At 46.2% G+C, this 27008-nt stretch overlaps 1 protein-coding gene across 1 annotated transcript in view; it reads left to right on the top strand.

The window, feature by feature from the left end:
- The window catches only part of CARHSP1 (calcium regulated heat stable protein 1), a 59553-nt gene extending 32545 nt beyond the window's left edge, over window positions 1-27008 (top strand). Inside the window, exons 3-4 of the mRNA XM_090024062.1 lie at window positions 4928-5050; window positions 25326-27008. Of these exons, the coding sequence (XP_089880188.1) occupies window positions 4928-5050; window positions 25326-25488 (286 nt within the window). The 3' untranslated portion in view covers window positions 25489-27008. The remainder of the gene's footprint in view (window positions 1-4927; window positions 5051-25325) is intronic.

Here is a 27008-nt window from a genome sequence, read left to right as displayed (position 1 = left end):
ACTATTAGTTTCATTTTCTCATAAATTCTCTACAGTATGAGCCCGAAGTGCACTTTAATTTTTTTCCTTTCTGAGAAGTCCAAATGATTTTTATATTGAAAAGCATCTCCCATTCTGTGTCCAAAATCACCCAAATTCAGTTCCTCCCTGTCTACCACCCAGTGTTTGTCTCTCCAGACACTTGATCCAATGATCTCTGGAGCTGTTTGACATTCCTAGTGGCATGTCCTTCTTTGATTTCATAGATTTCATAGACATTAGTGCTGGAAGGGACCCCGGCAGATCATCGAGTCCAGCCCCCAGTCCCAGGGGCAGGAAGTCAGCAGAGATCATAGGATCCCAGCAAGATAAGCATCCAAATGTGTCTCAAAGGTTTCAAAGTGGGTGCTTGAATCACCTCTGGTGGCAGTCTGTTCCAAACCTTTGGGGGCTCGGACAGTGAAGAAGTTCTTCCTTATGTCCAGCCTGAATCAGTCACAGTGGAGTTTGTGACCGTTCGACCTTGTCATCCCTTGGGGCGCTCTGGTGAACAGACGTTCCCCCAGATCCTGATTAGCACCCCTGATAAACTTATAGGTGGCCACCAGATCACCCCTGAGCCTGTACTTTTCCAGGCTGAATAGCCCCATTGCTCTCAGCCTCTCATCATAAGGTCTGTTTTCCTGACCTCTGATCATGTGCGTGGCTCTCCTCTGCACTCTCTCAAGCTTCTCCACATCCTTTCTGAATTGTGTAGCCCAAAACTATAGGTTAGGAATAACTTACAAAGGCCCCAAGAAAGTTTGGTGGTAAATTGGAGCCATTTGGACCTCAGTCTAACTCTAATTTTCAGGGTAATGTAGTACAGGTGGACTGCTATATCAGTCCATATCATATCAGTACTGATAAAAGGAAAATTGACATTACTGGCAATCGGCTTTTTTTGGCTCATGTGGCTGGTAAGGTTGCAAATAAATGCTGCGTGCATGCACGCAGCTGTAGTATGCACGTGGCAACGAGTGCAGTCTGACAGCTTGGAGAGCCGTATCGGGCTGGTAAGTCTGTTGGGCAGAAGAGGTGTTTGCGGGGGGGGACAGATCAAGGCCACCACGGTGAGGGAGGGAGTGGGGCTGGGGTAGGTGCTATACAGCTGGGGTGGAGTGGGGTAGGGTCAGGCACAGGACAGAGCTGCAGATTGTCCAAGGAGGGGTCCCGCCACTGCACACACCTCTGGGGGAGGCATGGGGGGCATGTGCCCCCTGCATCTGTGGATCGGGCAAGGGTAGGCTGCCACTGTAGGCTGGGTTGTAGGCTAAACCGAGCTCTTCCTCGTGGCTGGGCTGCACCAGGGCTGTGCTTGGGGCAGGCAGCAGCAGCAGCACTGGGAGGGGGGCCATGGTGGGGCTACAGCATATTTTGGGTTGGCCTTAGCCCCCGTCTTAGCCTCTCTCCCAGCACCGCTGCTGCTGCCTGCCCCTCCAGCCCCAAGTGCAGCTCCAGCCCAATTTCCTCCTGCTGGGAAGAGCTTGGCTTAGCCTCTGGCCCCAGCCCACAGTGGCAACCTGTCCTTGCCCTGCACACAGATTCGGGGGGCACATCACCCCCCATGCCTGCCTCAGGAGTATGCACAGCAATGGGAGCTGTCCCTACCCCACCTGGATGAACCGCAGCTCTGTCCCATGTCCTGCCCTAGCTGGGCAGCTCCAGCCCCACTCCCTGCCTCTCCATGGGGGCCCTCCCTACTACCTCTTTCCCCCAACAGACTTATCAGCTGGACGCTGCTCTTTAATCTGCCATATCAGCAGTTGGATCGGTATCGGCCAATATGGCTGGCTGACAATCGGCCATTGGTATTGGCCAAGCAAATCTTTATCGTGCACCCCTATAATCTACTGCTCTACAGCTTTGCAGGCTGCTTTTTTTTAAAACCCATGCAACAGCGCTTGCACAAATTCAAGTTTTAATGGTTTCATTTGAAAGAATACATTCCCTTTCTAAGGTGTACAAGCTGTAAGCACAGTATCATTGAGTTCATTTGGATACTGAATGTCTGTATGAGGCTTTCATACACAGTTTGTGTCATGTTTTGAATTACTTGGTCCCTCATCTCCAGTGCATTCTGACTTGTACTGTTTTCTTGATCCATGTTCCCTCTGTGCAATGCAGACGTCCTGAGCGTTTTCCCAAGACAAGACTCCTTTGGTGACCTCATGAAATAAATATTGCAGAAGCTTCTTTCCAAAGAGCTCACAAACTGGTAATTTTGGCTGAGTACCTGTGATAAAAAACAAATCTTACCAGCAGGCCACAATCCAACCCTGTTGAAAGCAATAGAAATCTTGTCATTAACTTTGAACAGCTGAAAGACATCCAGGGGTCTGCCATACAGAATAAAAAGACTGTACTTGCAAGGCTTTGTTTTTTCAACTTCTTGGTGTTTCAAGTGTTTCTGTATTTAGCCAACTTGACCTGTTTGTCCTGTGTGTTTTCCTACTGTGATGTAGTTAGCCATGTTAATCTGAAGTCTAGTAGAAGACGGTGTAGATTTGCACTTTATAGACTAACAAAAATAGATATATAGCATGAGCTTTTGTCAACTGGAGCTCACTTCATCAGTTGCAATTGCTTCCTCTTTTAAAAAGTGCTGCTGCTGCTCAGCTCATGTAAAATCTTACAGGGTAGAACACTTTCCCAAGAAGTAGAAGCCCTGGATTAAATGCTGTTCTCAGCCTGAAAAGATTCAAACCCTTATCTTTCATCTCCTTGGAGAATAGTAATCACTGTGCTACAAACTGTTTGGGATGGGAGTTTCCTGTTGAAGCTCAGCTAAGATTTGTGGGGCCAGGAAGAAAGAGCACTAAAGGGGGCCTTGATTCTGTAGCCCAGTGGGAGTGGAGCCCAAGTTCCTGCCCCTGCTTCCTGAACTGTTTATTCATTTTACAATAAATAGTCAGTTAACAAAACCCAGATCAAGCTCTTAGGCAGCCTTTGGAGCTACAAATCTGAATGGCTAATAAACACAATTTTTCCTCTTGGGCATGTTTTAAGATTCTCTTCCCCTTTTTCCCTACTCTTGGAGCTCGTGTTTCAAATATGGGATTCAGGAACAGAGCAGATTTTTCTGGGTGACTTCAGTCCATATCTAACTAATATCATACATTTCATGATGCCTGTATCCAAGCAGTGATATGAATGACTTACTGAGGGTTGGCCCTGGAGAGCCATAATCAAATCCAGCCCACAGGTCTGAAATGAGCATGTCAGAGAAACAGCAATATAGTTGAGCTTAGGAAAGCAAAAGCAGACCATTGATGAGCATTGCAATGTCCCTTCCCACAAATTTTGGATTAGAGTCCACAGGGGAGCAGTACAGAAAGCAAAGCTGTGCTACCAGGTGGAAAGCGCATAAGTGTTAGCACTAGGTCAGGTTTCATGGGCAGCTGCTTCCCTGTTTAATAGTAGTTATACCTATTCAATCACATCAGTGCTTTCATCTCCCTCAGGGCTCACAGAACTTGTATTCTTCAGCTGTCACCTTGCCTTTCCACTATGCTTTTACATAAGATCACAGTTTTTTTCCTGCTGTGTTGTTTTCTTTCTTTCCTTCTAATAGTCCTTTACTTGCTGAAGGCCAGATGTTAGGCATGTCACCTACAGAACCAGATCCGAAACATCAGCTAGGCATATAAAGCAGGACTGTGGAATTTAAGTACCTGAGCCCAGAAATAACATTTGGAAACACCTAGTCACCTGTCCCCTAATTTTGGAGGTACCTGAAATCCATACAGTACATGCTTCAGTTCTTGATCTTGTCATTTCCCAGGCACCTGAAGGTCTGGGCAAGTATAAAAGAACCTCCATTCTGACAGGGCAAAGCTTGGTGTCTGGTGCATGCGGACCCAGTGAAGCTCCAGAAATTAAGCATTTTAGTCTCTTTCCTGGGAGGGACTTCATCTCCTGATGGACTGGACTTCATACATAGTGCAGTGGTGGCACTCGTTTATACAGTAACCTAGGGCAGTGGTTCTCAATTCCATTTGCAACATCAGTAGAAGAGGTCACAATAAACAGGGATTCGGGTCTGCAAAAAAACACAGATTTTCTTCTTTAAAGGAGAAAAATGTGGGTTGCTCCCTGCCAGCTGGCGTTGTTCCAGCCTGCAATGGGCTGCATGGGGCTAGGGGGAGCAGGGGAGGGCAATCGGAAACAGGGGGTGCCATGCACATGTGGAATCCAAGCAGCAGTGGAGAGCAGCTCCATCCAGGTAAGTCTCTGGGGGTGGGGGGAGGGGGCACATGGGATGGTTTGAGTGGGTGGGTGGAACACAGGCAACGCGGTGGGAGGGGAATGGGGGACAGGCCATGCTGCCATGGGGGAGGGGATGGTGCGGGGGAGCTGGGCTCTGTGCTCTGCCCTGGCCACAGCAGCTGCCACCTTCTGTGAGCTGCAGGCCCTGGACCCGGGGCACCTGGAGTGGGGCAAGGGGCTGTGGGTTGGGAGTGAGGCGGACCAACAAGGCTAGGGGGCTATGGGTCAGAAGTGAGGGGCACTGGCAGGTCCAGGAGTGGGTGGGGAGTGAGGGGTACCTGGTGGGAGAGGGGCTGCAGATGGGGAGTGAGAAGCCATGGGGCCTTGCTGAGGAAAGGTTTGGGAAGTGCTGACCTAGAGTCTAGGGCAGCTGTCCAACTATAGGAGACCTAGGTTCATTTCCTTCGTTTTTCTGAGAGAATTCAAACTCGCATCAAGGTCTGTGAGGTCCTAGGTAAAGTGTGTGCATTTGTGACAGTGAATGTTAAAGCCGTTGGCATAGAGGGGTGTGTTAATTGACGTGTGACTGAACAGACTGTCATGATCAGTTTGTTTGGCATTTTCTAGTTCTTCTTTCTAGGAAAGTTGACATGTAACTGTTGAATGTGACTTCCTTATTTGTATCCCTCTCTCTTTGCAGCACTGTGAGGGCCTCTGAAGGTCCTGTCTATAAAGGAGTCTGCAAATGCTTCTGTCGTTCCAAAGGCCATGGCTTCCTTACTCCTGCAGATGGAGGGCCAGACATCTTCGTACACATTTCTGAGTGAGTCTCTAAAGTCAGAGGGAAGAGGCTGTAAAGTAAATCAAACTTGCATTCTATGGTTGTTTTTTTTAGTTTTGCTCAGATAATAAAGAAAAATAAGTTGTAATGTGCCATCTCAGTAAGGAACAGTTAGACAGATGTATCTAAGCTGCTCGCTTGCTTATCTGTTTTCCCAGCACTATTGTAAACGTGTAGAACGTAAGGCCGGAAGGGGCTGTCTGATCATTTAATTCAGAGGTTCTCAACCTTTGTGAACATGAGGTTCCCTTCTGTAATTCTCTGAAATCAGCAGCACCTTGGTTAAGAAACACTGTTGTACTGCTTCAGCTTACCCAGTTTATCAGGTACACCTAATGCAAACAGGAGTGCCCCCTCCTGCCACAGCTGCTTCATAGTCCGGCCCTGTCTGCACCTTCTGGAAACAGTGTCATGTGGGACAGGTTCACCTGCTTGTGGCAGCACCCTTGAAAGGGTCTTACAGTACTGTGGGTGCTTTGGTACCCTAGCTGATGATCACTGATCTAATTTGACCTTTTATATTACAAGCCATTAAATGGCCCATGTTACCCCTATGTTGAGCCCAATATTTGTGCTTTACTAAAAATATGGTTTTCAGCCTTGATTTTTAAAACAAATGTTCTTGATGGAGAAACTGCTCCATTTTCCTTCTCGCTTGTTGCAATGGTTAATCACCCTGACTTTTTCTGTCATCCTACTTCTTTCCAAATACAGAACAGAAATAAATATTAAATACTTCTTTTGTGCATCATTATCATCAATTTTATCATCAACACCTACTGATGAGCCTATGTCATGTCTTAGATTTCTTTTTTTTTTTTGTAACATATTTTTTAAAATCCTTGTGGTCTTGATAAACACTTTTCCCCTGATGTCTTTAACATCCTTTATCTGTTTTCTGTATGTTATAACGTCTAACTAATTGAATGTATTTCCCACTTTGTCTCGTTTTTCCATAGTAGATGTTTATTTATTTATTTATTTTTGCTTCTAATTCTTCCCTTCAGTCATCATGGAATGAGCCAAACTTATGCTGTGCCTTGTTTGCTGGACTGTGTCTTTTCTTCATACAAATACAGTCTTCTCAAAGAACCCCCAGTTATCTTTCATACTATTTAAATTTCCCCCCCAGTCAATTTCTCTTGTGATTTTTTTTTTTTTTCAAGCTTTGGGAAATTAGCTCTTTTGAATCATCAGGTGCATCTTTTATTAATCGGGGACCATCTGTTTTGCCATATTGAATGTAAGAAGGTCATAATTGCTGGTCCCTAGATAACCCTAGCTTTCAGTCTAGATTTCATCATTATTTGTTGTAATAAAGTTCAGAAAAGAGGAATAGTAACTTTTGGGATAAAATGTACTGCCTTCACAGTTTCTAGAAACAACAGCGATGATTTACTGTTGGCTGCAGGAGATCTTCAGTATATGTCTTCCATATTAAAGTCCCTCATAACACCACAATTTTTCTTTCTACACATTACAGATCATTGCTGTTTCTGTTCTCTGGTTTGACTGAGTAGTCTGTATCTAGCCCTCCTGGGCTTTGTTATTGCATTGGTCTGTATGCATTCAGGATCCTGTGATTCTGAAACATCAATAAGCTTAAAACACAAAATCTTATCTTTGAATGTAGAGTAGGGATGTAAATATGATTTTAAAAATATTCATTTAAACTCCTCTATAGCAGTTAAACAATTAACTGATGGGCAAGGTTCTTTGGTTAGATGTGATATCTTTTATTAGACCAACTGAGAAGCGGGGAAAACAGTTCTTAGGAAGTTTTTGGGCGCAGTCACCCCTCCTCAGGCAGAGGGAGTCTCTGTTGGTCTGAGACACCAAGGAATGAGAGATTCTAGTAAGACTCCAATAAACGAACCAGTTATCACTGCACTTATCGGTTAAGTGATTAATCGTTTAACCTTTCACATCCCTAATGTAAAATACTCTGTCTTTCTGTCCTCCTTGAATCTGTCATTCCACTGGGTTTCAGTGGCAGCCATTTATATCAATTTGCCATTTAATATACGGGAGAATGTTTTATTCCTTTTCTTTGTTTCCCAGATTCCTAGCTTTGGATGTATGTAAAACACTAGAAAAATCCTTCTCTTCACATTTTTAGCCATTTGAGTTCATTTTATTCACAGTTCTCTGAGTTTGTATCATGTTTGCTTCCTTTTCTCTGTCCTCTTGCATCAATTTCTCCATTATTCTTTGTCTAATTGTGTAATTGTTTTGCTGTTTTTCCATTTCATTCATGTTTCACTGATACTTCTGTTGTAAAAGTGCCATGCAGTCCTTGAAACCTTTTTTCTAAATTTCCTGTGAAAACATCTGCACAGAACTATCTTGGTTGTTCTCACCTTCCCTCACAAGCTGCAAATCTCAGTTGTGCCTGTGAGAATTCTTACCATGGGACAAAGTGCGTACCCAGTAATGCCAGCTGTCGGGATTTCTAAGCCAAAGTAACTTCAACTCACAATTGCCCAACTGAACCCTCAAATCTCCAGATTTCCCTATCTGATGAGTCCGTGGAGGGGAAGAGGCAGGGGGAGATTGAGGCCCCCACAGTGAGGGAGGGAGAGGGGCAGGAGCAGGGGCTGGGGTGAATGGGGCCCCGGGATGGGGTGGGTCATCCAGAGGTGTGGGGGGGAGGGGGGCGCAGCTTTCTGCAGCATGGGGGCATGGTGGGCTGCCCACTGTGGGCTTGGGGCTCTCTGTCCTGCTGCCTTTGCCCCAGGAGCTCAGCTGCTCAGCTCCATTGTGCTTCATGCCACCAGGCAGGCAGGGGATGCGCTGCACAGCCAATGTACCCTGCATCTCCTACCCACCCTGTGGGTGGCAATGGCTGAGCTCCTGGGACAATGGCAACAGGGCACAGAGCCCCGAGCCTGCAGTGGGCAGCCCGCGGGGTATGTGCCCCCCCATGCCTCCCCCGGAAGTGTGCAGTGCTCCGGGGAGGCATGCCTACACCTCTGGATGACCTGCCCTGGGGGCCCCCATTCACCACAGTCCCTGCTTCTGCCCCACTCCCTCCCTCACCGTGGCGGCCTCTTTTTTTTTTCTTTTTCCCCCTCCCTCTTCCCCTGACCCTTTCCCCTCCACTTAACCAACTGGGTGCTGTCTGTGCGTCTGTCCCTGTGTGTCTGCACCTCACTTCCAAACCACAGCCCCCCCCAGCCCTGCTGCTGCCTCTCACTCCTGATCCACAGTACAAAGCATCTTGCCAGTGTGTGCAGGGACCCCCCCAGGCTTCAAAACCCACAGACACACCCCTGGCCCCCAACACCTTCACAGAGAACCTCCCCCCCCCGACACATGCACACTTAAAAAATAGCATCTCATGGTTAACATGTCAATCTCTTTATTTTTTTTTTAATTTTTTTTTTTAAAGAGTTCATCTCATGGTTTTTGGCATAGTGGGGTTGGCAATACTGCATACTTCCTGTGACACCTTGCTGAAGTGGTTATTCGCTGTAGTAAGCACTGCTGTCAGTAATCACTTGTGGGCACATTCAAGCTCCATTTCACATTACTGTAATGTTTAGAGGTTCCAGCTAGGAATGAGGCTTCACTGTGCTCAACTGCCTAGCAACAAATTGTATCAAAAGGATTACAGTTTAAATAGTCAGAGCAGACAGGGTGGGATGGGCAACAGTGACCTGCTCAGGACCACACAGGAAACAGAGGCAAAGCTGAGAACTGAACTCTTGTATCTCAAGGTTCAGTGCCTGCTCCAGTGGACCGTGTTGCTTTTCAGTCATCTGCTGCTGCTTCACTCCGGCATTGGCTATCACGTCCGATGATCCCACTGCTATTACCAGGCAGTCTGTTTCTCTTGCAGTGCATCCTTCCTCTTTTTTTAACTTGCATCTGTGTCATTTGAAAGCGAGTTAGCAAACTTAGTACTTCGTTTAGTAGGACCTGAAAGATTTATATGGGCATTGTTTAATTATGCTCTTGTTGAAGACAGTTTTTCTATTGACATTAATAAAATCAGGTTTGGGTCTTTGATTTAGACATTCCCTATTGAAGTCAGCTTCAGAACTCTAGTTTAAAAAAAATGACATTCCTCTCTCTTGTTAAATTGTACAGTTAGCAAAGTGCTGAAGATTTCAGTACTGTGTAGTTTTTAATTATCCTAAATGTGTTTCAAGGAGGAGGAAATAGCTTTTATGGCTGAATTTGAAGGTATCACTATCTCACCATTCTAAAAGATGATTTAATAACGCCTTTCATTGTGAATGAGAAACTAATCTTTATTAATGGGAATTGCTAATTTTGAAATGTTATATAACTAGCCCATACAGGCTCAGTAGGACTCTAGTGACTCAGTTATGATAGTGTAGTGCCAGTTTCAATGTTACATCTGTGTTTTATCATGGGATTCTGTTCTCTAAGTTTGTGAAACTCTATAAAGGTAAGCTCAATTGAGCCTAGGTCTGGAAGTGGTAAATCTGGCTACTGGTTTCATGCAGTACAAATGTTCCCTTTTGGGACAGAACAGAATGTGTTTTCTGGATTTATTTATTCTACTCTTGTAAACTTCAGATAACATGAGATTTTTGATTTGGAAGCACAAACTGCTTCTGCAATCTGATAAAATCATTGACTCAACTCATTGTTTGAGAAGAAACAGTCAGACTGCTTTCTGCCACAAATGAATATTTTTTAAAATCTGAAACAAAGTCATGATTTTAAATTTAAAGAACTACAATGTAATCATTGAGCTTATTATTTTTGTTTTTCCGTGCAAGGTCTTGGTAAGATTGTCCAGATCTCTTTTGTTTATTTCAACTGTTATGAACATGGGTGCTCAACAGGGCTGTGTGAAACAGCTGTGTTTTGATTCAGTTTCAGATTCAGCCATTTCAGTAGGGCTGTGCAGAACAGGACAGTGATTCGTTTTGGTGTTTTGGATCACTGTCCTGTTTCGTTTTGGCCAAATTTGTTTTGGAGAATCTGTTTCAAAGCATGGCTGAGGGCTGCAGGGCCCCAGCACGGAGCAGGACAGAGCCATGGGTGGCTCATCCAGAGAAGGGGGAGGGCTGCTGCCTTCCATGCAGGCTGGGAGACCCCCGCGTACAGGTCTCTGATCCCTGCAGAGCCAGGTCATGCGGCAGGGACCAGCACTGCCCTGCTGTGAGACCTGGCTCCTCAGGGAGCAGAGACACGCCAGGGTCTACTTGCCACTGCTGCCCACCCCGTGCAGCCCCAGATCTCTGCTCCCTGCAGAGCCAGCTTGTGACAGGGACCAGCATTGCCCTGCCAGGTGACCTGGCTCCGCAGAGAGCAGAGATCCACACCAGGGATCTCCTCCCTGCTGCTGCCTGCCCCATGCTGCACCAGATCTCTGCTCCTGTGGAGCCAGGTCACGCAGCAGGGACCAGCACTGCCCTGCTGCACAACTTGGCTCCTCGGTGAGCAGAGATCTGCGCCGAGGTCTCCTTGCCACTGGTGCCCAGCCCATGCAGCCCCGCATCGCCGGGGCAGCAGTGGCGAGCAGAGCCCCGGCACAGATCTGCGCTCCTTGCAGAGCCAAGTCACATGGCACGGCACTAGCGTACGGCTGTTTTGAAGATGTTTCTGAGCCTTCCGTTTCAATTCGGATTCAGTGTTTTGCGTACAAAAATGGCCCGAAACACCTCCAAAATGAAAGGGCTGCCAAAATTTCCCGCAGCCCTAGTGCTCAACCTCTGGTCTGCAGGGCTCGGAAAATTTTTGGCAGGGGAGTGGTGACAAGTAATAATGCCACCCTTCCTCTGCTGCCAAATTCTCAAGTGCAGCTGGGTAGGGGGTGGGCCACGCCCCTTCTCTGCTGCCCCTGCAGCCAGATTGGACCTACCAGTTGCATCCAGCCCCTGGAGGGACTGAGCACTGTCCATCTGGCCGGAGGGAGGAAAAAAGTTGGCCACAACTGATTATGAGGAATAGTAAGTTTACACTTCAGTGCAATATTTCTCATAAGCTTATAAAAATGAATGACCTTTTCTGTATGTCTTGTAAAAACATGAAGGAAGCTAATGGCCTATTAATATGGTGTCTCCCTTCCATAAGTAAGCATTTGACATAATAGATTTCTAGACAAATATATCTAGTGTCTGAAATCATTAATTTGCATCTGCACAAGTTCTCAATTTTGACTTCTGCTTTAGCTGTCTACAAATGAATAACCTTGGCACAGCAGCACAAGCTTCTGTGTAGGTAGATCAGCCCCTGGCTAGGTCCCTGTACAGCCTCAGGCCAGTTGGAACCTGGGCTGTTGTATCTATACTGCCAGAGCTTCCAAGTTGCTAGTGTTAAGTAAGCTTGGATTTGTGTGTTGTGCTTCAGTCACAGCTTTAAACTGTCTAGGCGTAAACTCAGTAACATCTGATAAGAAACATCTCTGAAATCACAGGCTGATGCACAATACTGTGGTGGTTTGTACTATAGGTGCACTAATACATTGGTCCATATCATATCAGCACTGATTAAAAGGAAAATTTACATTATCAGCATTTGGCTTTTTTCGGCTAATGTGGCCAATAATGTCACCAGTAAATGCCACGTGCATGGGTGAAGCTGCAGCATGCACCATGGTCAGGAATGTGACCCAGCAGCTGGGAGAGCAGCATCTGGCTGGTAAGTCTGGGGGGGAAGGGAAGGGGTGTATGGCAGGGGCAGATCAAGGCCCCCATAGTGAGGGACGGAGTGGGGATGGGGCAGGGGCAGGTGCTGCCCAGCTGGGTCGGGGCATGGAATGGAGCCGTGGCTTGTCGGGGGGGAGGAGGCAGTTCCTGCCACTGCATGTAGCTGTGGGGGAGGCATGCGGGGCAAGGGTGGACTGCCAGTGTGGGCAGGAGCCAGGGGCAGTGCCGGGCTTTTCCCAGTGTGGGGGGGCTGGGCTGGTGCTGCGCTCAGGGTGGGTGATGGTGGCGCTGGGAGGGGGAGCTGTTGGGTGGGTTACGGCCATCCTCAAATTTGCCTGGGCCCCTCCAATCCCCCACTCCCACTACCGCCACCACCCACCCTGAGTGCAGCCCCCACCCAGCCCTGCCCCGCTGGGAAGAGCCTGGTGCCACCCCAGCCCACAGCAGCAGCCCACCCTCTCCCCATATGCAGATTCAGGGGGCACATGCCTCTCATGCCTACCCTGGGGGTGCATGCAGGGGTGGCATGTCCCCCCCCATTGTGTTGCTTGCATGAGCCATGGCTCTGTCCCGCGCCCCACCCTGGCTGGGCAGAGCCTGCCCCTGCCCCTGCCCCTGCCCCAGCCCCAACCCCAACCCCATGCTTCCTCACCACGGGTGCCTCAATCTGCACCATCACGCCCCTTCCTCCCAACAGACTTATCAGCCAGACACTGCTCTCCAAGCTGCCAGGCTGCATATCAGAAATCGGATGGTTATCGGCCGATATGGCTCATTAATAATCAGCTATCGGTATCGGGCCCCAAAATTCTTTATCAGTGCACCCCTGGTTTCTACTCTGTTTCTTAAATTTGGTATGAAGTGATTTTAGAAGCCAAGTGGCCTTATTGAAAACTTCCTAGCCATTTCTTGGAAATGATTTTCAGTATGATGATATCAACAAGCAAACAGAGAAGATTCTATGATCTAGTCGTTGCTCTAAGGGTGTATGTGGGGCCCTAAATTGAAGCGGTGAGTTTTAAAAAACACTGCTTCAGTTTAGGGCTGCTTTAAACCCCCGTGTTGTGCACACACCCTGCTGACTTATAGTTTCATAGTTTTATAGTAGCTAGGGTCAGGAGGGACCTGAATAGATCATCTAGCCTGACCCCCTGCCACAGGCAGGAAAGGTGTTTGCATGCCTCGGCAAACACCTTTCAGCTCACCCTCTCCAGTGCCTCTCCCGCAGTGGAGAGGGTGAGCTGCCGGCAGGTAGAGTGGTTCCTGGGCTGTTGCGGGGTGGGAGGCTGATGCTTCCCTTGGTGGCAGTGGTGGCCCCCCCTCCCCCCAGGCAGCACCCACCGACAGGCATCCAGCTAAGGTGGTCCCAGGGGGCACCATGGTCATGGAGGAAAGCACCGGGCCTCCATGCAGCTTAGGCAGGCAGGCTTCGGGGGGTGGGGAGGAGATCAGGCTCCCCACTTTTCTTGGGCGGAGCCTACTTTCCTGGGCTACTGCCAGGCTGCCTGCAGGGCTTCCTACAGAGCCATGGAGCTGCACGGAGCTCAGTGTTTCACTCTGCCACTGTAGGGGCAGCAAACTAGTTTCATAGTTCATCCTCAAAGGAGTTTTACTTTGCTGCACCTCAAGTCATTTAAGGTGCATTACGCCGCCAGATTTCCTACAGCAGCTGGAATGCTGCCAGGGCATGCAAACACCAACATCATTAAAGTGATGCAAAAGCATTTAGCCTGCTTTAAAGTGTCATGCACATATGCTCTCATTTCATCAACACACAGCCTAACATTTTAATTGACTTTAAGACTGCCCTTGCCTTAAAACTGGGCTGGTGGACGCTCGTGGATGGTCCTATGTCCTGGACCATCAGGCTCCCTCTCATGGTTCCCTGTGCTCATCTAAGTGTTGGGCTTTGTCATGGCTCATCCCTGATGCACCAAGTGTTCAATTTAAAGCATCATAGAAATGAGCCATGAAGATGTTACACATTATATGTGGATATGCTTGTGGTGCATTTGCTATATTAGCATGCCATAAATTGTTTTTAATGTGTAGCTGGGTTACAGTTTATGGCATGATTAACACATTAATTGCATCCTAAATGTAACATGTGCCAGAGTCCTGGACTTGTTTAAAAATAACAGGTGTCTAGCAACATGTTCTGTGGTCCCACAGGAAGCCCAAGGCAACGAGATCTCTGACCTTCTACATTCTTCTGTTCTTTTAACCACAAAGTGGCCTAGGCTAGAGAGGACTACCATCTCCCAGGTAACAGGGTGGTTGTCTTGGCAGCAGTGATAGTAGTAAATTTTTGGTCCTCATGAATAAATATCTCATCTCCATTGTTCTGCTTTTTTATCAGGGAGCTTAATTTGGGCTAATAGTAGTGTAAATGTTGGGCTTCTTGACTTGTCACAGAAGTATAACAACTCATGAGGCTGTAATTAGTTCTTCATTCTCCATCTGTCCTTCTGTCAAAGGCTGGCATATTTCCTGATGAATGGTCCAGTGGCTGTGGTAGATAGTAAACTGCTGAGTAGGTTCCCCGCCAAGCCTTCAGCTCAGCAGGTCAGAAGGGAAGTGTGTGGAAGAGGAGAAGTGAGAAGCTTTGAAGGAGTATTTTGCATTGTGGGAATATAGTGCATCAGTGGTGACAGACCACTCTTCTAACATGCTCCATAGCACTAAGTAGGAATCTTGTTTTTCTGATTTGTCAGTTAATTTGGGCATTGGCACAGGGAAAAGATGTGTTTACCCTTCAAGCTAGACTAAAGAGGAGGATTTGGCTCTAAGCCTGCCTGCCTGCAGAACCTGAGACTAAAAGATGGGTCAGCAGAGAGAAGTAACAAGCAAGTGATCAGACACCAGCTTTTAAATAACATTTCCAGGACCAGCTGATTGTGTAGAAAGGGAAGGTGGTGTGTAGCTCTCTGCAGTTTGTTAGCTCTTGGCTCTAAAGAGAAAATGCTGCATTGCAGAGAGACCTTCATGCTGAAATGTACTGACCCACAGTGTTAATGACCTGTCTCTGTTTGCGCTCCCCACCCCTTTCCTCTCATTCACACCACCCTTTTGCATCATAAGCAGTTCTTAGAGAGAGCGCTAGCTTGCTGTACTTCCCCATACGTTGGGCTGCAAACCCTGGAAGAACTAGGTTAATTATGTATGTCCTTAACTAAGGATACCGTAAGACATAGTTTTAGAGGTGTGACTGGGAAACTCTATTGCATTTCCATTTCAGGCCACACATTGTGTGTGGTCTGGAAAATTAACTATGGATGCAAGTTGACCTACAGCTTAATTCATTTAAACAGCTCCCAAGAAGAAAGGGAGTAGGTGCACAGCCAACCAAGATACCATAGCTTTCCCAAGGAATTAAGGACAAAGGTACTGACCATGTACATGAAATCAAAGACGTGCCAAACTGCAATGCAGACTGCATGAGGGAGAGTGGGACCAGCACAGGCTTCGACGGTTCTGCTCTCTCACCTATGGTCTGTGGTTTGCACAGAAAATAAGAAAATGGCATTGCCATTTCATAGTCATTGGCATTCATTTAGTCAACAAACTGACCAAGTCTGATCTTGTCAGCTCATTAGCAGCTAGTCTAATTCTCTGACCCAAGCCTTTTTCCAGGCTTATTCCTGCTTCCTTCTTCTTCTTCCACTTCCTTGCTAGAAGTAACTTACTGTATTTACTGGTATAGCCTGACAAATTATTTCTTCCCAGACTTGCCTTTGTGTTTCCCCCAGATACAAAGGGTCATACTGCTGTTCAGGGCAAACTTTACTCTCCCAAAAGCCATACTTGAACATGGACATACGTGAATGCTCCCAGTTAGCAGTACGCCATGGAACTCCTGCCCTTAGGGCACATGTGCCAAAGAGTTTTCTGATGTTCTGTTCTGATGGTTCTGTGAAACCATCTTTCAGTTTGGATAATAATCCACTGTATTGTTATGAACAGAAATATGAAATGCTTTTTAAAAGACTGAACATTATGTTAACAGGAGCAATTTTGTCTTTTTGTGTTCTGTTTTTATACAGACCGAGGCACTGCCACTTATGATAAAATCTCACTCTTTCCCCGCTCCCCACAAAGCTTTAACTGCTTCTTCTTGTGTATATTTGTATCATATACTCCCTTTGCTGTTGGCATGGCAAAGTTACTTGATCAAAAGCATGACAACCCTTTATGAACCAGGAAGAACAGGCGAAGGCTGTAGATAGGCCTCATTTTTCATTTTTGAGCTTGCATCTAATGATCACATATTCTTTCCCATGCAGCTTTCAGCTACAATTACGCTTAACGTTTTTCCAGATACAGTATTGTTAACTTTGTGCCTGCAGTAAGCAGCGCTAATGAATGAATGAAGGATACACACTGCTCAAACCTAAATGCATTTCATAATGCTGATCCTCATGTAACATTTGCTTACCATCTGGCACTCGTTCCAGCTGGTTCCTGAAAACCATAACACTCGCTGGATAGATAACTGTTCTTGTATTGACATTTGTTAAATGATGTTTATATGTGATAGATGGAATCAAGCAACGTTGAGGCTGCACAGTATCTTCTCTGACAGTGAAAACACATGGACATCGAAAAAAATGATGGATATCAGATGAAGGAATTATCTAGGGATCGTAGTGAAAAACCCTTCCTTGAGCTGCATGATTTAGCAATAGATTTAGTACTGGAATTCAAATAAATGTTGAAAAGATCAAATACAAATAACATGGGAGAGCAAAAGTGCTTGTATGTAGTCACCATCTTTTTTTCTGATCACACTATAAAGCTGACTGTATAATATAGTAACTGATGAGCTTTCAGAATAAACTTGTAAAATGGCTTGCATATTAATTGATAGCTGTTTAAAAACAAAGCCTGAATTTTTCAGAGTTACTCAAGAGATGGGGATGCCAGTTCCCATTATTTTTCAAACTTAAATTGTAGGTAGGATGTTCTTATCCCACATTATTTTTAGGGAGCCCATGAAGCAAAGCAGGTTTTTGTTTATTTATTTAATGAAAAAATTGTCCAAACATGGAGTGTTATAGTTCCTTCTTCTCACAGCTGCTATCCATACCAAACCCTTGGGACAAAGGCAAGGTCAAAAGTGAGTATTTAGCATATGTGAGTCCAAGATATGTCCTCAGGGACATTCTGGTAGCAGCAGAAGGTTGCACTAGATAGCTAGTTTTCATGATCCTACGGGTTATGTATCTTTCATTCTGTCTAATTTACATCTTACACCCCAGTGTATCTCCCCAAGACACTAATTTCCTTTAAAAAGCAGGACCAGGCAGACAATGGAACTATTTCTGGGTTATTAACCCTGAATGCAGATACAATAGAGAAGCATAATTTGTAAGGTGATGTAATATCATTTATTGGGTCACTTTTACAACAGTTGGGAGAGGTGTTAGACAAGCTGTGGCCACAAAATACTCTTCCTCAGGTCCAGGAAAGAAGCGGATACAGCGTAGACTAAATATGTGTTAGAACACATACAGTCTCATAGCACACAGATCTAACCTTGCAGCTGGTAAAAACAGGCACGTCATAAAAACATAGAAAACTAGGGTTGGAAAGGACTTCAGGAGGTCACCTAGTCTAACCTGCTGCTCAGAGGAGGACCATCCCCAACAAGGCTTTGTGTAGCCAGGTCTTAAAAACCTCCAAGGATGGGGAGACTCTACAGCCTCTCTGGGTAACCTGTCCCAGTGTTATATGACCCTTCTAATGAGAGTTTTTCCTAATGTCTAATCTAAACTTCCCTTGTTGCAACTTGAGAACATTGCTCCTTGTTCTGTCATCTGCCGCCACTGAGGACAGTCCAGCTCCGTCCTTTTTGGAACCACCCTGCAGGGAGTTGAAAGCGTCTATTAAATCCCCTCCCTCAGTCTCCTCTTCTGCAGACTAGATAAGCCCAGTTCCCTCAGCCTGTCCTCAGAAGTCATGTCCCCCAGCCTCCTCACCATTTTTGTTGCCCTCCGTTGGACTCTCTCCAATTTGTCCACATGCTTTCTGTAGTGGAGTAGCCCAAAACTGGACACAATACTCTGGATATGTCCTCACCGGTAGACATAATCACTTCCTTCAATCTGTGGGCATAATCACTTCCCTCAATCTGTGGGCAAGTGCAGACCAGTATGCTGTTAGTCTTCTTTGCAACAAAGGCACACTGCTCATATTAAGCTTACTGCCCACTGTAACCCCAAAATCCTTTTCTTCAGAGCTGCTGCTTAGCCAGTCAGTCTCCAGCCTGTAGCAGTTACGGGATTCTTGTGTCATAAGTGCAGAACTTTGCACTTGTCCTTATTGAACAAGCGGCTGGAGTACTGCATCCAGTTTTGGGCACCACGCTTCAAGAGGGATGTGGCTAGCACTGAGAGGCTCCACAGGAGGGCCTCTCGCATGGTCAAGGGGCAGAGGGTCAGGCCCTGTGAAGAGAGGCTAAAGGGCCTGAATCTATTCAGCCTCCACAAGAGAAGGCTGAGTGGGGATCTGGTAGTCGTTTACAAACTCACCGGGGGGACTAGCGGGAATTGGGAGAGGCTCTGTTCCCCTGGGCACCACTGGGGGTTACTAGGAATAATGGCCACAAATTGGTAGAAGATTCAGGCTGGACATCAGGAGACATTACTGTACAGTTAGGGCTGCCAGGCTCTGGAACGGGCTCCCAAGGGAGGTGGTGCTCTCTCCTACCTTGGGGCTCTTCAAGAGGAGGCTGGGCAGATACTTCACTGGGGTGATATGATCCTGGCACCTGTTCCTGCCTGGGGCAGTGGTTGAACCCAACCCTAGAAACTATGAAACTATAAACCTCATGAGATTTGTTTTGGTTCAGTCTTCCAGCTTGTCAAAGTCTATCTGAACCCTCACCCTACCCTTTAGTGTATCTACTACTCACCCCAGCTTGGTGTCCTTTGCAGATTTGCTCTCTCCCATCTTTCATGTCATTCATGAAAATATTGAACAAAACTGGCCCCAGCACCAACCCCTGGGGCCCTCCCCTTGATACCGGCTGCCAACTACACACTGAGCCATTGCCTATTACCCTCTGAGCCCAATGATCCAGCCAGTTTTCTACCCACTTTATGGTCCATTCAACCCAGACTTCCTTTGCTTGCTTGAGAGAATGTTGTGGGCAACTGTATCAAAAGCCTTGCTGAAGTCGAGGTATGTCACATCCACTTCTCTCCCTGCATCCGCAGAGCCAGTCACCTTATAGAAGACAATCAGATTGGTCAGGCATGACTTGCCTTTGGTGAATCCATGCTGACTGACCCTATCCCAGAGACTTTCAGTGGGCCTATCTCCAGTTTCACACTGGCGCTCTGAGCAATCGTACAGCTCTGCTACATAAAGCACAACTCCTCCTCCTCTTCTCCCCTGCCTGACCTTCCTGAACAGTTTGTACCCATCCATGACAGTGCTCCAGTCATGTGAGCTGTCCCACCAAGTCTGTTATTCCAATCACATCATAGTCCTGTGACCATGCAAGGACTTCCAGTTCCTGTTTATTTTCCAGGCTCTATGCATTTGTGTACAGACACCTGAGGTAACTAGCCAATTGCCCTGATTTCTCAGGAAAAATGAGACTGCCTCCTGTTGCCCCCTCCTGCTTGCGCTTCCTCCAGATCACCTACTTACCTCAGGGCTTTGAGCTCCATCTTCTGGTGAACTTAATTTAAAGCCCTCCCCGCTAGGTTAGCAAGCGTGTCTGCAAAGATGCTTTTCCCTCTCTTGCTCAGGTAGATCCCATTTCTTCTTGGAACAACATCCCGTGGTCAAAGTCGACAATGTCTGTAGGGCCTAAGCCAGAAATAGTGAGCTGCCCTGTCCATCTTTATTTTTCCATAGAATCTGATCCAAGCACACAGTCCAAACCTTCAGGGACACCTGCCCTGCCCCTGTGAAATATGCCTGCTGCTCAAGGGATATTACTTCGGCGCATCTGAGCCCTTCTGCTAAGTAATCCAGGCGGCAGGCTGTGGGCTACTCGGAACAATGAATGGCTCCAGCTGATTCTAGAGGACTTGCTTTAGCTAGGAATGAAGCTACGTGCTTTGATAAAGCTGTGTATGGTACAAAACAGGACATGTGTATGCACATGGCCCCAGGCAGCCTGGAGAGCAGCTCCCACGAGTAGTGGGGGGAGGAGATTGAGGCCCCTGCAGCCCTGTTAAAATGACAGAGCCCCCCACCCAGTCTGTCTGTGGGCCAGATCCATCTGGTGTTCCTAATCTGGTGCCTGGGTGACCACAGTGGGCACCATCTGGCTGTGTGGACAGGCTTATCCCAATGCAGCCTCGCAGGGGAAAGGAGCTTGACCTGGCTCCAGGAGAAGGGATCGGGGTGTGGTCAAGCCTTAACCAGGCCCCTGGGGGGTGGGGAGTGAAGGAGGCATGGTCATGCCCCAATTTGGCTCCACAGGGGATGTGGCCCAGCCCCAGTTTAGAAGCAGGAGTGGGAGGGCCATAATCTGCCCTTTGGGGGAGGGGTTGCAGCCCAGCCTGGCCCCAACCAGCTGTAGCTTGGGGTTTGGGAATTTGGCAGGGGGGAGGTTGGCTGTATCAATAGCCACTGCTCTGCTGCCACCAAATTTCCTGACCAATGGGGAGCCCCACGGGCCAGATGCATTGGCTCCATGGGCTGTTGAGTACCCCTGCTATAGAGGAAGAACATTGAACCAGATATCTCTAGAGTAATCTGTTCCCTACTCAGTACCCTCCCTGGCATCCACCATTTATTGGTTTAGAGATGCCAGAGGAAACTGTTCTAGCTCTTCTGTGTAATGGCCATTAATAGAGGTATCGTCCCTGAATTTATCCAGTCCCTTTTTTGAACCTGGCTCTACTGTTAGCCTCCACCACCTCCTGTAGCAGTGAACTCCACATGTTAACTGGTTATATAAACCGATATTTTCTCCTGGCAGTTTTAAACCTGTCACCTACTAATTTCAGCATGTGCCCTCTAATATTCTGTGCCTCAGTGAACAACAGTTCCCCATTCACTTGGTCCACACCCTACATGAAACAAGCCTGTTTGCTTTCTCCTTCTGCTTCATCTGCATTTAGTGTATTGCTGTTTGGTGTAGCCTATGTAGCACTTTACAGAGACTTCCCTTTGGGGCTAAAACTAATTACTTTTAAAGTTTAACTTTCGCATGTGTGTATGTGCACCATGGCTAGATAGCTGTTATCTTGTTGATAGAAGCTTTAAACAGCTTCTTCCATCAAACGTAGAACAACTTTGCAAGTGTCACAAGTTTTGTTTTAAGCTGGTGAAGCAACAGCGTGGAGTGCAGCGTTCATCTCACTTAGCACTACCTTTAATGTGTGTGTTTGACTCCAAAGATGATGCACTGGGCTGCAAGGCAGGCAGTAACTCAAGGAGGGACAAACGCTGCTCTGTTCCTAATTCTTTCTGACTAGGTAGTTATTGTTGCTTAAAACGTTCTCTGCAGGCAGTAAAGATGTGTGAAGCCGCATAGCAAAGAACACGTAATTTCAGTTGTTTCTATTGTTTCTCTCATGCTTGCATCTGTGATTTTTATTTTTTGCACGCAGGAAGTTAAGTCTTCACAGAAGCATAGAGAAGTAGAGCTGAAAAGACCCTTATCTAGTCAAACTCCTCTGCTCAAGACAGGATCATCTCTATCTAAACGTGCACTTGGATAGGATAGTTTAGCCTGTTATTAACACTGCATGAAGAACCTTAGCACACAAATGCCAGGCACAGTTCCCCAAAACACCAAGAGCACCTTAACCTGCTACAGGTGAAGCAGGGAAGAGGCATGTGAAATGATGTCTCTGATCATTGTTTCAGTATTTTATTCTTAGTGCAGTGTCCTTTATCAGGACAGTATGTGACTGTCTGTACACTAGTGACCTCCACTGGCTAGGATTAGACCTGCTTAGATATGTCTGTAAGCTGCGCGCTTTGAAAGATGGAAGACAGCATAAGCCCTTGCTATTACCAGCTAAGGGAGACTCTCCTTTAGTTCAAATAGTAAAAGCATGTGCACTTTTTGCAGCTAACAGCTGTGAGTTTTATACCTGAAGTCGTATACATGAAGTTGAGTTTGGATCGAAAGAGTTCACTGCAGCAGAACCTGGGAGCTGCTTTCATTACGTCTTCTAGTCAACGGTGCATCCAAACTGAGTCAGGTTTATCGTAGAGTCCAAGAACAGGTACAGGGGCTTGTGTCCACATCATCTTAACCATCGGTATCTATTAGCCCATGACCTTCTCTCGGGTTTCCTATGGTTCCTACTGCCATTCACATAGACTCAAGTTAAGCCCTTTGGCACCGTGGCCTTGCTTTTTTGGGTGCCGGTTAGCTTCATGTGGATGAATTCCATTTCCCTTGGTGCAGTTAAATGGCAGCTTTTGGTCGCATAAATGCTTGAATTGCCTCCTGTACATAGAAAGCAATTATATTTCCCTGGCACTGTAAGTAAAAAGGCTGAGCACGTGCAGTAGGCTATGTGTTGACCAGGCATATACATAACTATTTATGCAGACCTGTTATAGCCCTTATGTTTAAGGTACAAAAATGTAGGTGCCAGACTCTGGAGAAAAAGAAGCACCTGCCCATGTTTTAAGCTCCAACAGCTGAGTGGTTACATTATACAAGCTTGTCTTCTTTTGGGACTGGCCCTCCGGATGATGTGCGCACTTAGAAAGGAGGTGAGGAGGAGCCTGTGTGACTCTATGGGATGCCTGTTGACTTGGAAGAGAACAGGCCCTGGGCTCTAGCCTGCACCCTTGCTTCTGAATGGGCAAAAACTTCTGCTCTGCACTGCCCTCCACCCTTTTTCTCCCATGATTATTAAATGCAAAGGGCAGAGGCTCAGCTTCAAAAGAGCCCCCAGGAAGGGCTTGTCTAAGCCTTGCCTCATGTTTTGGTGATTAGCAGATGGGGTAGGGTTTGGCTCCTGGGGCATGTTCCTTACCCCCTTGGCTCTTGTGATTAAAACATAGGGGAGTCCTTACCCACATGTACATGCACTTTTTCTCAGCTTTGTGCTCATATATGTGCCTGCTGACACTATGCGCACACATAGGCAGCTGCCTACATATGCGCCTACTGTGCAGTCTATAAACTCATTATTATGCATCTAAAACACAAAGTGGGGACCCGAGTAGACAGCTAGAAAAGTGCCACTCAGACATGCAAAGGGAAATACAATTTCACTCCTAGTATGGCTGTGAGCTTGCATTAATACACACTTGTCTCCACAGTTTGGGCTGCCTTTGAGGTTTGTTGACATGGTGCTGGCAGTTAGGAATATGAAAAAAAATCACAGCTGTCATTGCCACAGCACTGCCAGCAAGAGCTTGCACTCAGAAGAGGGAAAAACAGATCTGGGGTAATTCTGGATTGTCTCTGGGACAAAGCCAGAGTACATTCATCAGACTAAGAGGAGGTGATGAAGTGTCAACCAGGCAACCATCAGTGCTTCTGGATCATGGTGTATGCAGGAGAAGTCTTGCCAAGGCAGGAGCGTGAAGGAGTGCAGGTGGCCCAGGCCTTCTAGTCACCCTTTTAACAATTGAAACAGGATCCAAAGGCCCAATATTCAGTGACTTAACAGCTGTAGTTATGTATGCATCTGGGACTCAAAGCTAGGTCTTCTGCATAGCAGACAAGGATTCTACCACTGAACCACAGCAGCAGGTTAAGCAAAGGTGATGAAGCTGGGAGTTAATTGCTGATTTTTTTTTTCATGCAGCATTTCCATTTTTCTCCAAATTTGGACTGGAGGGGGGAAAAGAATAGGGGGCTGTCTCTGGCACCCAGCATCTGCTCCTTGCTCTCTGGCATACCGTGACCAGTGAGTTTGTTTCCTTGGAGTTCAGCTCTAGCAGTACAGCCATACATCATCTGCATAGATATCTCTGATAGTCAGGGCAGCTCAGGTTGCAGGATAATAGTGCACTGGGTGAAGAGCTGAGTGTTTTAATACCAGTAACTTTTTTTTTTGCTCTGATATGTTCCAACTGTGCAAAGTTCATGCTGTGTTATCATCCTGGCCTTCCTGCTGAATGGTCTTTTGTTAATGACATTTATTGCCTGCAGTGCAGAAGTAAGGTGCTTCGACTTGAATGTTGGAGTCTGTCAGTGTAGGTGGACACTTGCAGCACACGTTGCTTCCAACTGATGACCTGTGCATAAGAGAAAGTACATGTTATGCCTGTCTAGTATCCAGCATGCATAACAATACAGTAATACAAGCAGTCCTTGACTTACAACGTTTTGAGTTACAACATTTTGCACTTACAATGTTTATAAATTGACACACGGTTTCAACTTTATGCCAATTTTGACTTACAGTGCTTGATCCGATGCAATGCCATGCCAGCAAACAAGTTTGCTGCGTTGCTCATCTCCCTGGAGAACATCTGTCCAAACTTCCTTGGACACTTTCTTTAAGAAAGCAGACAAGACTCCAGAAAAACCTGCAGCCGAGACTCCTGAGAAGACTCATACACAAACTCATATACAAATGTATCTGGGGGAACGTTTGTTCACCAGAGCGCCCCAAGGGATGACGAGGTCGAACGGTTATAAATTACTGCATGACTCTTTCAGGCTGGACATAAGGAAGAATTTTTTTACTGTCTGAGCCCCCAAGGTCTGGAATAGCCTGCCATCGGAGGTGGTTCAGGCACCTACATTGAACACCTTCAGGAGAAATTTGGATGCTTATATTTTGCTGGGATCCTGACCCCAGCTGACTTCCTGCCCCTCGGGCTGAACTCGATGATCTTCCAAGGCCCCTTCCAGCCCTAATGTCTATGACTCCAGCCAAGAGCCCTTCAAAAAGTCCAGCAAAGTCACCTCAAAGAAGTCCTTCCAAATCAATATGATTGCTATTTACAATATAAATATATTAATGTAGCTATATTACTCATCTGTAACTAATCGAGGTCAAAGTTCTGGGGTATTTTTTGGTGAAAATAGGATATCGGGGCTTGGTTCAGGAACTGACCCCCCCCCAATTTATAGCACTGTTCTTATGAGAGAAAATTGGTTCCAAGTTATGTTTCAACTTGACGCAGTTTTCAGGAACCAATTGTGTCATAAGTCCAACGACTGCCCATACAGTAATTGTGACTGTACTGTATCTAGGTGGGTGGGGGCAGGGAAGGAGGTTTAGTGATTGGTGTGAGAGGATCATAGATGGCTGCTACAGCACTTCAATGAATTTGATAAATTTCCATATGCTACTGCAGGAATAGAGGAATTCCTATGGTAGCAGACCTGCAGAACATGGTTGGCTTCGGGTGAGGGCGGGGATGCACTACACTGCTGCTAGGCAGGGTGTTGAGGACTTTCTCCCTATCCCCTCCCAAAAATGGGGAAATGCAGAGGCATGCTTTGACTTGGTTGCAGGAGAGTGAGTGTGGTGAGTGATTGGATGTGTTGTGGGGGGGTGGCCCATGCACAGCTGGTAGATGTTGGGTCATAGTCCACTGTAGCCAAGTGTCAGGTCTATGAAGCCAAGTGCTGCTCTACAGCAAAAACTGCCTCCCTCTGACACCAGTGCTTCACCCACCAGTGCCCACTAATGCTCTGTTTACCTGGCCCTCTCTTTGTTTTTATTTTTCTACAGCATTGAGGGAGAATACGTTCCAGTGTCAGGAGATGAAGTCACCTACAAGCTGTGCTCTATTCCACCTAAGAATGAGAAACTGCAGGCTGTAGAAGTGGTTATTACCCATCTTGCACCTGGCACAAAACATGAGACCTGGTCAGGACATGTCATTAGCTCCTAAGGTATCCAGCATGACACTTTATCATTAAGGACACTGTGTGGTATTGCTCAAAAACTGCCTATCCAATGACTCTGAGATATGAATAATACACATACACAGTAGGGAGGTATCTATTAGAATGTTAAGCAAGTATAAGTTGGCCAAAAATCCTGCCTTGTTTTACAGTGGGCATGACATGTACTGATAAGAAAAAAAATATATTACCTAAGGGAAGTGTCCAAGTTCATTTTTAAAAGCAAGAATACTTTTCTGCCTTTTTTTAAAATATGACCTGAAATGCTCAAAGACGCTAGCTAGAAATTCCAAGTACACCACTCAGTGTGGGTAGCCTTCCCGTCACAACAGCAGTAATGAGAAACATGGCTTAGAAGCCCAATTTTTATCAGGACCCTTGAGCTAAATTTCTGTAAGCGTGCAGCATCTCCAGGCTTGCTGCTAACAGTTGATTGACTTGTGAGGGAGTGAGAGTGAGTGACACACACATTCATTACTGAAATTCTCTTGGTCATACATGATAGCTCACCACTTCAGTAACATCTTAGAAAGTCTTAATCTGGTGCTTTATCAGGTGACAGTTTTGCCTGTGACTACTGCCTACCCTTCGGGTGGAACTGTTGCAGGTTAAATAGCTGCACAGGTGTGAAACATATCACATTTAAAGCTGCTTGTGAATTTACTTTGGGTGCCTTTGTGGTGGATTAATGCCAGATGAGCAGTCTCAGGTTGCTTCACGCTATGAAGTGGAAAGCAGCAGGGTTGGGAATGTCTAAATTAAGTGAAATCTGAAAACTGCCATTTTAAATTTTTTTTTGGTTTATCAGTAGTGGGTAGTTTGGGCAGAGGAATGAACACACACAGCTCCCTTCTGAAAAGTGGACTGTACAATGATTGAATCATTCTCTATAAAAGGCTGTTAGCAGTTTGATTGCTTTAGTGGATTCTGCAACTGTGTTGTCCTACAAAGCTTGTTTGATAGTGTACAGTGCTACCACCAATTAGAATCTCATCTCATTTGCATTGTGCAGGAAAGCATGAAGCAAAGCATTGTAAATTATACTGAGTTCTGCGGCAGTTCTGTGCAGCTTCCCTTCCAAAGTTTTCTAAATGAAGCATTTTTCTCATGTATTCCTAAGACCTAATTAGATCTTTGATCACTTTGCAAAAATTAAACTTTTTTTGGGTGAAATTCTCTAACTTTCTATATGTATTCACTATAGTTGCATAAGAGTCAGCATTTATGCTGCCAGGGAACATATTCAATCTGTTTTGTGTTGAAGTGTGAACTAGCCAAGTAATTCTGACCTACATGCAGACATTTGAGACCAGAAACATGAAGGGCAATAGTGACTGTGATGTTTTATTTTACTTTTTTGATGTTGTACTGAATAGCCTGTATGAATTGTTTTGAGCTTTTTGGCTTAAGCCTTAAGTCTTGTACTAGTAGCAGTGAGGTGTACACTATGTAGCCTCTAGCTTAACAGATACTGTTTCTTTCAAATAAAAGCATATTTCATATCTAA

Source organism: Crocodylus siamensis, chromosome 12 (assembly GCF_052110815.1).
Source record: "Crocodylus siamensis isolate JL-2025a chromosome 12, ASM5211081v1, whole genome shotgun sequence".
NCBI lineage: Eukaryota > Metazoa > Chordata > Crocodylia > Crocodylidae > Crocodylus > Crocodylus siamensis.
This window is presented reverse-complemented; position numbering and strand designations above follow the sequence as displayed.